At 45.1% G+C, this 12,472-nt stretch overlaps 1 protein-coding gene and 1 long non-coding RNA gene across 4 annotated transcripts in view; one reads left to right on the plus strand and one right to left on the minus strand.

Annotated features, from left to right (window-relative positions):
- STMN3 (stathmin 3) overlaps positions 1–12,248 on the minus strand; it is a 98,643-nt gene extending 86,395 nt beyond the window's left edge. Inside the window, exon 1 of the mRNA XM_085619599.1 lies at positions 12,009–12,248. Coding sequence (XP_085475725.1) covers positions 12,009–12,027 — 19 coding nt within the window. The 5' untranslated portion in view covers positions 12,028–12,248. The remainder of the gene's footprint in view (positions 1–12,008) is intronic.
- LOC146812566 (uncharacterized) lies at positions 2,179–5,744 on the plus strand. 3 transcript variants are annotated; one of them, XR_014965957.1, is made up of 4 exons: positions 2,179–2,362; positions 2,485–2,610; positions 3,328–3,402; positions 4,494–5,744. It is a non-coding gene; the product is annotated as an uncharacterized LOC146812566 (long non-coding RNA). The 3 variants fall into 3 exon arrangements; XR_014965956.1 differs by lacking the exon at positions 4,494–5,744 and adding an exon at positions 3,786–4,190; XR_014965958.1 differs by lacking the exon at positions 3,328–3,402 and having other exon boundaries at positions 4,494–5,740.
- Positions 12,249–12,472: the final 224 nt, after the last annotated feature.

A 12,472-nucleotide genomic window follows, 5' to 3' on the forward strand; every position in this document is an offset into this window, starting at 1 on the left:
CTGGGAAGTGGCAGGGGATGTTGGTGACTTTCGTGGCGCTTGGGGATATAAGGAGTCCTCCCTACCCCAGAGATTGATGACATTCAACCACGGCTCGTGATGCAGCCCAAGGTGGCAGTGCCCTGACTCGGCAGAAAGCTGATCACGGCAGCGGCACCTTGACTGGTGGAGTCCGGCCCTGGAGTGCAGCGGCAGCTGATCTGCCCCGAGCAGAGGCTCCGATGGTGGTGACCAGTGGTGGTGAAGACAGGCAGAGGAGTTTTTGGAAGGGAAAGAGTTGAGGCCCCGACAAACATAGAAACATGGCCCTTGGAGACAAAGGGGCTTGCAGCGAGGAGACATGAAGCCCAGAACTAATCAGGGTGACCCTCGGTGCAGTACCAGGTGAGGGGGTGGTACCCCTCCTATACAGCGGGCACCTTGATGGCAACGTGACCAGGAGCCCACCTGTAACAGGGGTGCCTCCCAGAGCAGGGACTCCCTAGACAGCAAATTTTTAATTGACTGTCTCAAGACCGTTTTTGAGGAAAATTTCTTTGAGTTTGATGGAAACATCTACCATCAAATCAAAGGAGTAAGCATGGGGGCATCATGTGCCCCAAGTGTGGCCTGTCTATACATGGGACACTTTGAAAAAAAGAACATTTATAATGAAGTGGCCCCTTTTTACGAGAACATCCGTTATTGGGCACGCTTCATCGATGATATCTTTTTCGTTTGTCAGGGCGATAAGAAGAAACTCGATGAATTTTTATTATGGATCAACCTAGCGGACCCCAACTTAAGATTCTCTGCCCAGATCAGCAATCAATGCTTGGAATTCTTGGATGTTGTAGTTGAACATCAGAATGCACAATTGAAAGCATCGCTTTCACCAAACCTACATCTAGAAATACGCTCCTTCATTTTGACAGTTTCCATCCCTCCAGCCAGAAGGATAGCATTCCATTTGGGTAATTTCTACGCTTGCGTAGAAACTGAACCTCTATCCAAGACTACCTTTACCATTCTGAACCAATGAAACAAAAATTCATTCAGAGAGGTTATCCCAAAAGATTAGTATGAGATGCTTTTAAAAGAGACCGCTATTACAATCGTGACTTCTTATTTGTTCCCAAAGAGAAAAAAACATACAAAACAACTGGTATGCATAACAAAACATTCTACCATTAATCACAAAATTCGCCATATTGTTAACTCTCAGTGGCATCTTTTAAATCTTGACTCACTTACACCTAGGATTCCTAAACCGCTGTTTGCCTTTAGACGCAACAAAAATCTTGGGAACCTGTTAGTCAAGGCTAAATTCACAAATTCGAACAAAACATTTGTACAGAAGTCTATCACTGGCAACCAACCCATTCGTGGCCACCACAAATGTAGAACATGCCATGCTTGCGCTAATGCCATTGTTAGCAAAAAAATCAACTTTCGCAACCGCTCAGTAGAGCTAGGAGAAATGACCAATTGCCGTACTTCAAACTGTATCTATGTGATACTATGCCCTTGCGAGTTGCCCTACGTTGGAGAAACTGCTAGGGAATGCAGGGTACGCATTAGAGAGCACAAATCAAACATAAGACGTAACAACCTCTCAGCTCCACTAGTATCTCATTGGAGAAAGGCGAATCACAATGAAAGTGATTTACGCTACACTATCCTAGAAAAAATACACAGCCATAAGGGTGCCAACATCACTAACATTCGCAAAAAACGGGAGGTGTTTTGGATTTTTCTCCTAGATGCACAAAAAAATGGCCTAAATGAATCCTTACCATGGGAAAATGCTATTTTATAAAAAATGTCCTGGCCTATTCAGATGTTGTTGGCCTATTTTGAATCATCTTAATTGATCTCCTATTTTTGATCCCTCGCGATTTAGCGAATTGAACATTTATTATTTGTTCTGATAACCTTTATCTACAGAGGATTCGTTCTCTATGAAAGTGTGCCACCATTCCGGCGCAGCATTATATTTTCATGTCATTATTATTCTATTTCATTTTACTTGATTTATTATTTTTCTGTTAATTATTTTTAATTTTATTTTGATTCATTTTTATTTTCTTTTTTGGTAAGTCTTATATCCGCATATTAGTCTTTCTACTGTGTCCGGTGTTTGTTTTATTGTGTGATTTCTCACTTTGCAACTCGGGCCGTTGTTGGTTTTGTTCACGATCGAGTTCGAATCACGTGCTCTTTGATGTCATGGTTGCAGCACCTCCTGAGTGGTCGATTTATCCGTTCAAAAGATATTTTAACCCGCTCTGTTTCGCGCGTTTTTTGTACCGGCTACTCCCTATTCGATAGGACGTTACCTTCGCGGCTTATCTGCAGCTCTCGTTGCAAATGTTTATATCAGGTAAGAGTTCCGCTCTGCATTATTACCTTGTTTGAGTATCCATTCAGGTATACTCTATTTTTAGGATATATATAAAAATAATTTTTTGTTTCAAATTATTCATTTCTTATTTATTGTCCCAGAAACATCGCGACAATAAAACTGAAGAACTACTGTGTCAGCTTGGGATCAGTGCAACATTGTTTCCATTTCCTTCGCCGTGAGAGTTTTCAACCGGCTATCTTTCTATCCCCGTACAAGACCAAAAGGTACGAGCTAGTTACCTGATATCCAGTCCAATGTTGTTAGCCTGATGTATTCCTTACGCCATCTTGAGGAGTATATTAGTTTAGTTTATCTGTCTTTTCTGTTATATGCATTATCGTCATTGTTCCAATACGTGAAGTAACCATTGAGATTGTAACAATGTATTCAGTGTCTTTCCAAACCCGAGTGTTTTCAAGATACGAAGGTTTTGGTCTTTCGCCGGGCTTTTCATTGGGATCCCATCGGAATTACGTTCAATAAATTATCGTGTTAGAAAAAGCAGATAGCGGATTATAATTTCCCTTTTGTAATGAAATGCACTTGTCACACAGGTCAGGCCTACCCAGTTATAATCTTTATTTAACTTTGCCCCCTGGTGTATTAACATTATTTGAGACTATGTTCCTTGGTTTCTTTGAATAAGAACATTATGTTTTTACTTATTATTCGACTTGTTTTTTATTTTTTGGTCTTTTAATCTGAATATATTAAAAGAATCGACCTGTTCACTATGCGTAATTTCTGCTACTCTTAGCTTGACATCATCTTTTTTTGGCTTCATCCGACCTCATTTACCACCTTATCGTTTGCCAGGCAAGTGGTCTCCGTCAACTTTTTGATTCTTATCACCCTTTTCCTTTTTTATTGTATTTTTGTACATCATCTTTTTCCTTAGTTGTTAATAATTGTTTTTTTATATTTTTCTATTTCGTTTTTAGATATATCGGATACATTCAGTACCGATCTTGTTTGTCTATGACAACTCTACTGGTTTACAATACGATCTAGTCTAGGTGAGTGTAGGATACATCTTGTTATAGACTCATCCACCTACAATCCTTTTTAGTACTTACTTTAGGAACTCAAGTGTGGTTTTGGTGTTTGTCTTTGATTCTCAACTTTCAGTCTATGTAGTGAGGATGTCAGAGAAATGTGCAGTTTTTCTCAATTTATTATTTTCAATTTATGTTTGACAATTTAAAATGTATTTTGATCCATTAATTGTATACCCAATCTGATTTCCCTCAGGCTGCACCATTTGATATCTAGATTGGGCAACAAACGAATATTACGTGTATATAGAATTCACAAATGTGTAACTGATGTTTTGACTATATCATAGCAAAATGAATGTATATATCATTAGAGAGATATAATTATTTTGATATCTTTACAGGCCCCTCGGATTACAGAAATTTATAAAACTTACGCCCTGAAGAAGGTGGCACCCACATTTCTGGGTGATTGCACCGAAACGCGCGTTGGCGTGTCCTACTGTTTTGTTTGGTTGATCCTATCACCCACCAACAGTGTATACCAACTATTTGTGGAGAGGATTTCTGTTTGTATATTTTAATGTGGTGAAGAGGAATGTGTAGTACAATTGTTGGTTGTGAATGGTTGAACGTTATGCATGGTTAGTATGAATGCGATATGATAATTTATATACCCCTTTGACTCTTCTGTTGGGGCCAGTTTTGATATTGTAAATATTTGTTCAAACATCACATTTAGTTGCTTTTGGATATTCTGTTTCTTCAATATACATCAACTAAATCACTAATAAACATTGTAACCTTTGACCATATATTTGGTGTGCTCTCTTTCTGATGGTCCAGCCTGAGTGACCTTGAGGGTTGTATATCATAAAGATTTAGTCTGTTCATTATTATCTAGAAAGGTAGAGCAAATTTTTCTTCGTATTATTGGTTCTTTCCCCCATTGCTCTCCCTACATTTGAATTGGGGTACCCCTACATACCTAGTGGATAATCAGTTGTTCAAGCCCTAGTGATTTCCAGGTTGGACTATGGAAGTGTAACCCTCTGTGGCCTACCTAGATCAACGTTGGCGCTTCTAATGGCCTCTCTTAACTCTGTTGCCAGGCTCATCACTGGATCCAGAAGATACAACCACATCACTCCAGATCTACAGGCTCTAAACTGGCCCCCATATGAGACAAGGATTGAGTTAAAAATCGTCTGCATGACCCATAAAGCGCTACACTACAGTACCCCAAGGTACTTGGCACACAAACTGGAGCTATCTGCCGGTTGTAGTACTTGTTGAAGTACTAGCATCTTACTGCTGAAACCTCAGAGATTCTGCAAAAAGAAAACTTGCAAGCGAGCCTTCTTTGGTTTTACCCTGAGAATCTGGAACTCCCTTCCCCCTGAAATCAGACTGATCCCATCAACCATAGCATTTAAAAAGGAAGTCAAAGTGCTACTAATGAACACATTTTTTCACTAGGCTCTTGTACTCTTCTAGTGGGCCTCATTAGGCCACTTCTGCTATAACTATGTAAGTTATTGGACTCCTATGATCATGCATATGTACATATAGTGGGTGACATGGGCTCCGTGAAGGCCTCCTGCCTCATTTTGGGTCCCTCCCATCCTGTTTCTCTCTAGATGTTTTTATCTGTTCTACTGTTTCTTTTCTTGACCTCTTGTAAAGCGCGCTGATACCCTCTTAGGTTCATGTTCGCACTATATAAAACTTTATAAATTGAATGAATATAATATGGCTAAGGTTTGGAAGGTGTGTTTTTTAATTGGTTTTGTGCCAATCCATCAAGTGAGAAGCAAAGTAAAAGGTGGGGGGAGCAGAAACATGTTCTGTTGCTTCTGACTTTAGCTCTGCTTGAGGAATCACCCCATGCAGATATATTAGGATTCGTGCAGATCTCATACATGGGCAGTTAAAGAGGAAGATCAAAACATGTTTGACTTACTGATAACTGGCACCGCCTGGTGGATCTGCACGAAATTAGTCACAGTCTTAGCATGTTAAGCCTCCTCTTTGATTTCTCAATTTCATACAGTCCCATCGAGAGGGAGGACGGGGCCAAGGGTGATTTTAAGTTGGGATGAAAGAAGTGTTCATCTGCTAATAAATTTGCCACTGTTTGATGAATCCACACAAAATTTGGCATACGTTTATCAGGTTTAGCTTAGTTTTGTTTATGTCAAATTTTGAGCATATTTGTCAGGCAGGGCAGCAATAAATGGAAAGACGATTAGAGAATAATTCACTAATAACTTTGGCATTGTTCAATTTCAGTGAATGAAATTTTCCAGTTAGCAAATTAAACTTGGTGCAAGGCCATGCAAGCCCTTTCACAACCCCTGCTGCCCAGCTGAAGGTGGTTGGGACCTGGGCAGCCACAGCGGGTTGGGAGTAGGGCCTAAACCGCATGCAATAAACCACACATGCAGATACTCAGGGTGTTATACGCCATTTATTACCATTTTTGAAGCAGGGGAGGGGCATCATGACACACTCGAGGCTACACCTCTTGTGAGTTATGACCTCTCTCCACACTCAATGATGGTAATAAATAACATTATACTCTGCAGATCTGTATATATAATGTATAGATATATGAGTGTGTGTGTGTGTGTGAGCGTGTGTGTGTTTATGATACATAATGGGTAACTGTGTAATATGGTCCGGTGTTGCCACTGAGGTGTTCTGGTTCCATCACAAACCATGAGGCCAAAGTCTGAGTGGTTTGTGAATGTCACCAGAACCCCAGGGTTGCAATATAGCACCATATTGCAAGTTACCTATTAAGAGTTTTATATTACATGTATGTTGTGGGGGATTAGGCTTGAAAAAGCCGTTTTCGTCAAAGTAAAGCTGACTGTAGGCACGGCTTGGAATTAGAAACTTTAGGGTTTGTTTACCATTTATGCATTTATTTGTAAATTAAACTATGGACAATGGTGGGGGCCAGTAGAGTTATGCGACTCTAAGTCTGCGCTGTTTCCCACATAATTATGGATTTACTGCATTTGCTTCATAATTTGCAGATTTCACACAAAAAATTGCTTGCAGCTAGAATGAATGAAAATAGTACTGCCAGAGAATGGGCTGCATAATCTAGATAACATTGCTGCATAATCCTAGTAGCCCTGGAAATGGTAAGCTCTGCAGAGTGGTTTGAGGACTGGCATTATAATGATGGAACTGGTATTTCACACTATATTTCATGGTTCCCTATAAAACATGGGTTGTTTATGTCACTGCATTTTGGGCATATATATTACATTTTCTGTTGCTTTTACTACACAAAATGCAGTGGTGTGAAGCCCAAATTTCACAAAAAACACTGAAATGTGGAAAATACATTTTTGGGTGGAATATGAAGCCTTTGCAAATATTGTGGCAAATACAGTAAACTCCTAATAATGTAATAAATGTAAATGCACAAATCCATAATTGTGTGTTAACGGCTGCAGTTATAATTATGTACACCTCTGCTTGAAAGTCTTCTCTGCTTCAGACATCCAACACCTCAAATTCTGCTTGCACATCATTCAGGCCTGAATCTCAAACCAACTAAGACAGAATTCATGTTACTTGCCAAGAACAACAAACAAAATACAGTACAAACCTTAATGGAATTGAACCCCATCTCTCACCAAAAGCCAAAACAATTGGATACACCTTTGGACACCAACCTCTTCCTCAAGGAACACATTATTGAAAAAACAAAGACGGCCTCGTACCAGCTTCTCTTCAAAAGAAGGTCAAACCATTTCTTCCAGAAACCTTCAACATTTTTGTTCAAGCCATTGTACTCTCACATCTGGATATTGGTAATGCCCTCCTTCATGGCTTTCTACCCTCGCACAACTTAGAGGAATCCTTTACACCACAGCACGTCTCATCCAGGGCCTGAAGAAATATGATCCCATCACCCCTAGCCAGATGGAACGCAAGCGGCTCCCTTTGCCGGCCCACACCATCCTGAAAACCAGCGCCATCATTTACAAAGCCATTCCAACCGGCACCCCCGCTCAGCTCGCAGACAAGCTTGCCATCTTTCTTGGTTCTCAGCACACCAGCAGCCAGGGACACCATCAAACTGCAGACTAAGAAGTATAAAAAAAGAAACAATAAGATAGCAGGCCGTTTCAATCTTTGCACCCAGGATCTGGCTGAATAGCCCTGTATCCATCAAACGCACCAACAATGCTGCTTCAATTTAGGAAAGAGTAGAAGACCCACCTATGTAAAGAACATTGCGTCACAATGCATTGACCATCCACATCTTGTTGACTTTGAGCTTGCCTTTGACCATGTACAGCGCTACGCTGCCTTCTGGCTAGGTTTGAGTTACAGAAAACCATATATGTTATGTTACGTATTCTTGCAGAGCGCTCGATTACCCAGAAGGCATTTGGCGCTAGCTGAAATAGCAAGTGAAAAAAACACCCCAAGCAAAGAGATTAACCTACAGAGAAAAGCCATGGTTTCAGTGCTTTTCTGATATATACATGCAGGGCCGGACTGGCCACAGCGGGCACCAGGTGTTTCCCGGTGGGCCGCCAGGGTGTGGGCCAGTTTTGGGCCCCTTGGGGCCGTTTTTGTTACCGGGGCCGGCAATATCGGCCCCCTGTAACAAAATCGGCCAAAACTGGCCCTTGCAAACAGCTCGGCTGCTCCCCCTCAGCCTCCCCTGGGGGGCTGGCCGAGCAGTTTGCCAGAGACAGTTTCGGTTCCCAGTCCGGCCTTGTATACATGCATACATATGCAGTAAATACCCTAAATCCACTGACACTCACCAATGCCCATTTTTTATTGAGAATGTATTTAAGAAAGGTAAAAAAGCCTTAACATTCTGATTCCTGTCAGTGCCCATTGTTTGTTGCACTTTAAAGGAAACATATTTTTCAAGCTAACTACCTAAAAATAAACATGTAATATATATTTTTAAAAATCCACAATGGGTACCGAGTGTCATATGGTCCTATATTGCCATCTCACAAACCATTTAACCTTTGGCCTTGTGGTTTATGTCACCAGAACCCTTCGATTGTATATGGGACCATATTTGACAATTGAAATTAAAAGACAATTTGTTAAGCGCGATAGCTACCCTTAGGCGTCCTAGCGCTGCGGACCACACGTGCAGGGATGCAGTTAGAAGATATACAGGTTTATTAAAAAGAAGAGTTTTTAAAAGCTTACGGAATGCGAGCAGATTGGGCTCTGAGTGCAAGTGGAGGGGGAGAGAGTTCCAGAGTTTGGCCGAGTTATAAGCAAAGGAGCGGCCACCACATCTGGTTCTTTTTATCCTGGGTACTATGGCGAGGAGAGAGGATGCTGATCTAAGCTGTGTGTTCGGATGGTAGGGGGTAATCAGTGATTGGTTGATAGCAGGGCCTGTCTTCCAGAAGGCCCTGTGGGCAATGCATAGGGCCTTAAATTCAACTCTCTCCCGAACTGGGAGCCAATGAAGGTCTCTCAGACCGGGATTTATTGGGAGTCGCCAGGGGATCTGAAGGAGAGTTCGGGCTGCGCAGTTTTGTGCAGCATATATGTTCTTCATCTATATATATGACGGGCACTATCAAGTGAGTCATGAAACCTTTCCAATGATCATTGTGCGAATGCCAGATTGCACTGTACTGTCTACTCGCATACAAATTGGGTTTTGTTGGAAGGCAACGACTAAGAAACACTGCACAATTAATTTCAGTGCTTTGTCACAAAATAACCTGTCTAGGTAACTTCTGAGTCACGTTGTATGCATTGATGTAATGCCAGTGAAAATAAATGTGGCCCCATAATGCATTCTGAACGGGTTAGAAAGGGATAAAGGAAGATGGCGCTCAAGCGTGTGCACTAAGAGTTTTCACTAGCAAAGAATTGTTTGTATACGGTGCTAACAGGTCAGGGGTACTAACCCAGAAAAAACCCCTGCGAACAAGTGGGTCTGACCCACTCAAGAAAACAGACAAAGAGGTCCTGTGCACACGTTTCTGGATGATACTTTCATTAGAAATGATAGAGGAATGAAAAAGGCTCAAAGTTCGTAGGATTTTGAAATGACGAAGGTCGACATCAAAGTTCTCAGTGCAAAGTATTTTTTATGTATGTCGATATCAGACCAATACATAATACAAAACAAATCAGCCGACACGTGTTTCGTCACACCGTGTAAAGATGTGACTCTTCAGGGCAAGTGACATCGATCGATCTCTGCTCAAGAAACACATCCGACTGATCCAATCCGAGTCTGTGGCGTGTGAGAGGCTGGAGGGAGAGTGTGGTGCAGTGCAGGGCTGTGATTTCTAATGAAAGTATCATCCAGAAACGTGTGCACAGGACCTCTTTGTCCATAATGCATTCTGTTTGGAAAGCATGTACTAATACATGTGCATTGCCACATATCTTACATGACTACAAATGTCGAATTTCATGTTTTTGCCATAGCACTTTCTATCTAATAAGCTATATTTGACTCTATTTTTAAGGGGCCATCGAGGCCCAATCGAGATTTCCCCTCTCGTTCCTTATGGCTCCACCCCAGTATTATAATGCTTATATCATCTGCACGTTTGAGTGTATACGATCCATATACATCTGCACATATACAATCGCACTAGTTAAATCACACCAGTTGTACAGGTCCAGTGGTGTAGCGAGTGCCAGGGGTCCTAGTGCGAGATCTGCAATGGGCCTGGTGACTGCCTTTTGAATTGTGAACTACAGCAATCATCAGGGTTCAGTGCCCCCTCGGGCCTCAGAGTCCGGTGCAACTGTACCTACTGCGCCTATACAAGCCACGCCCCTGTACGGGTCGCTGGATAAAAACGCCTCGAGCCTCCTTTCACAAACATGCACGCATCTGGCCATGCACAGTATCGTGGTGGTAAGGGCAGTGTAGGGTGTCGGGCCCTAGACAGGTTTTTGACTGCGCTCTCATAATCCAATCCCTGAATAAATCCCATAGCGATCCTAAAACCCTCAAGATATGCCACCGTCATTACAGTGTTTATGTAGATGGGTGACAGACACCAAAGACCCCCGGGTAGTCCTCTCTTTGGCTGGCTCCGCTCCTCCTGCCCTCCCAGAAACAGAGGCGACCACTCCCTGCAGCAACACGGGGGTGCGCAGGCGGGTGATGGCGGCAGAGAAGCGCCCCCGTCTCCTGATAGTACATACATCCTCAGCTTGCCCCAGGACTGCTGGGAAGAGAGCCGGTCAATGAAGGGCCCCCACCCACTGAGGGGTACACCGGCCTCGGGAGGCCAGGGGCAGAGAGGCGCCCACCCCAGAACGACACATACATACAACCACCCCCAAGGCACATGGGAAGAGAGCGGGGGCGGAGGGTGGGGGGTAACGAGACTTCTGAACCAGTGATGGAGCGTAAAATAATGCCCACCCCCCTCGCGAAGGCAGTGAGGGGCCCCTCAGACTGACATATATCGCAGTTATTCATAGGCCTTGGGCTGGAAGTAGCCCTCCTGAAGGGTGGTGCCCCTCACCAACCCCGCACCGTAGGGGCTTACGTTACGCTCCTGCCCCTAAAGCGAGCCGACACATATACCTAAGTCTCTCGCCCTGGGCTGCTGGGAAGAGAGGGGGGACAGAATGACGTCCCCACCCTAAAAAGGATGCACCCACTCCTCGCCCTCAGTCTCCTCTCAGGGCTGCTGAGAAGAGAAGGTGACAACAGAGGCTCTCTCACCTCAGCCCCCACCCCCCAGAATCGCTGGGAGATAGCAGGTAGAGGTGCACCTCAGAAATGACGCCTGCGCCCCTCGATCCCTTCCTCGGGGCTGCGGTGAGAAATTGAATAGATCAACCGTGGGCTCCATCTTGGCTGCGTTTAGCACCATCACACCTCAGTCCCCCTCGCTCCCCACCCCGCTCACGGGTGACTCAGAGCCCACGCTATCCCCGCTCCAGCTACGAACCCCTTTTTCCATCCATGCGAGCAGACCCTCCTCTTGACACCGTTTAGAAACGGGCCCTGGGAAGGGGGGGCTGGGGGGGGGGGGGGGTTACGCGGCGATCCTGTCCTGACCGTACCTAACACTGCACCGCACCGCCCAGGGCCCCCACACCTGACACCGAGCTGACCGCCTGACACCGCGCCGCCCACACCCACTAGGCTGCGATCCGACCATACCTTACACCGTCCTGGACTTAACCTCACACTGAGCTGACCACACCTTACACCGTCCTGGACTTCACCTCACACTGAGCTGACCACACCTAACTCCGTGTCGTCCGCTACCTCACACCGAGGTGACCAGCCCTGACGCCGTCCTGGCCTCTACCTCACACCGAGCTGGCCATACCGGACACCATACTGGCCATTACCGGACACTGGGCTGCCCACACCCGACGCCCTCTTGACCACTACCGCAGGAGCTGACCACGGCTGACACCGCGATGGCCGCTGCCTCACACCGAGAGGGTCATAGCTGAAGCCTTCGGGGGAGGGGCGGCTCCTCACATCGAGCTGACCGTGTCTGCTGCTGCCTCACACCGAGGTGGTCATAACTGACATTATAGGCCCTAGCAGGCAGGCCCTGCCCTCGCGCTGCCCATCCCTGACACGCGCTGACATCCGTGGCGCAGCGCAGTCCTACCTGACACCGTGCTGGCCATGGCTGTGGTGGGCGTCGAGGATGTGGCGCTGAGCGGAGAGGTGGTCGCAGAAGTATGCACGAATGAGCGAGCCGCAGAGCCGGGGGGTGCAGTGGGGACCAGGGCGGAGAGAGCCGGGGATGCTGAGGGCTGTAGGGACCGGCGAAGGCCGAAGGATGGAGAAGGGGCCAGGATGGAGAGAGCTGGAGGATGCGGAGTGCTGCAATGCTGTGGGAGCAGCTGACTGGAGGGGGATGTCCCTGACTCAGCTCTTGGGGGGAGTGGGGAGGGGCGATCTCTGAAGGGCTGGGAGAAGGAAGGGAACCGAGAAGAAAGGAAACGGGCAGCAAGGAGGGAGGGGCACTGAATGGGGAAATTATTTATGCGTTTTAAAAGACGTGTATATCACACCTTTTATATCACACCGTTACATCGCCTTTCGCTCACCAAAGGGCGATAGGAGACA

Source organism: Triturus cristatus, chromosome 7 (assembly GCF_964204655.1).
Source record: "Triturus cristatus chromosome 7, aTriCri1.1, whole genome shotgun sequence".
Taxonomy (NCBI): Eukaryota; Metazoa; Chordata; class Amphibia; order Caudata; family Salamandridae; genus Triturus; species Triturus cristatus.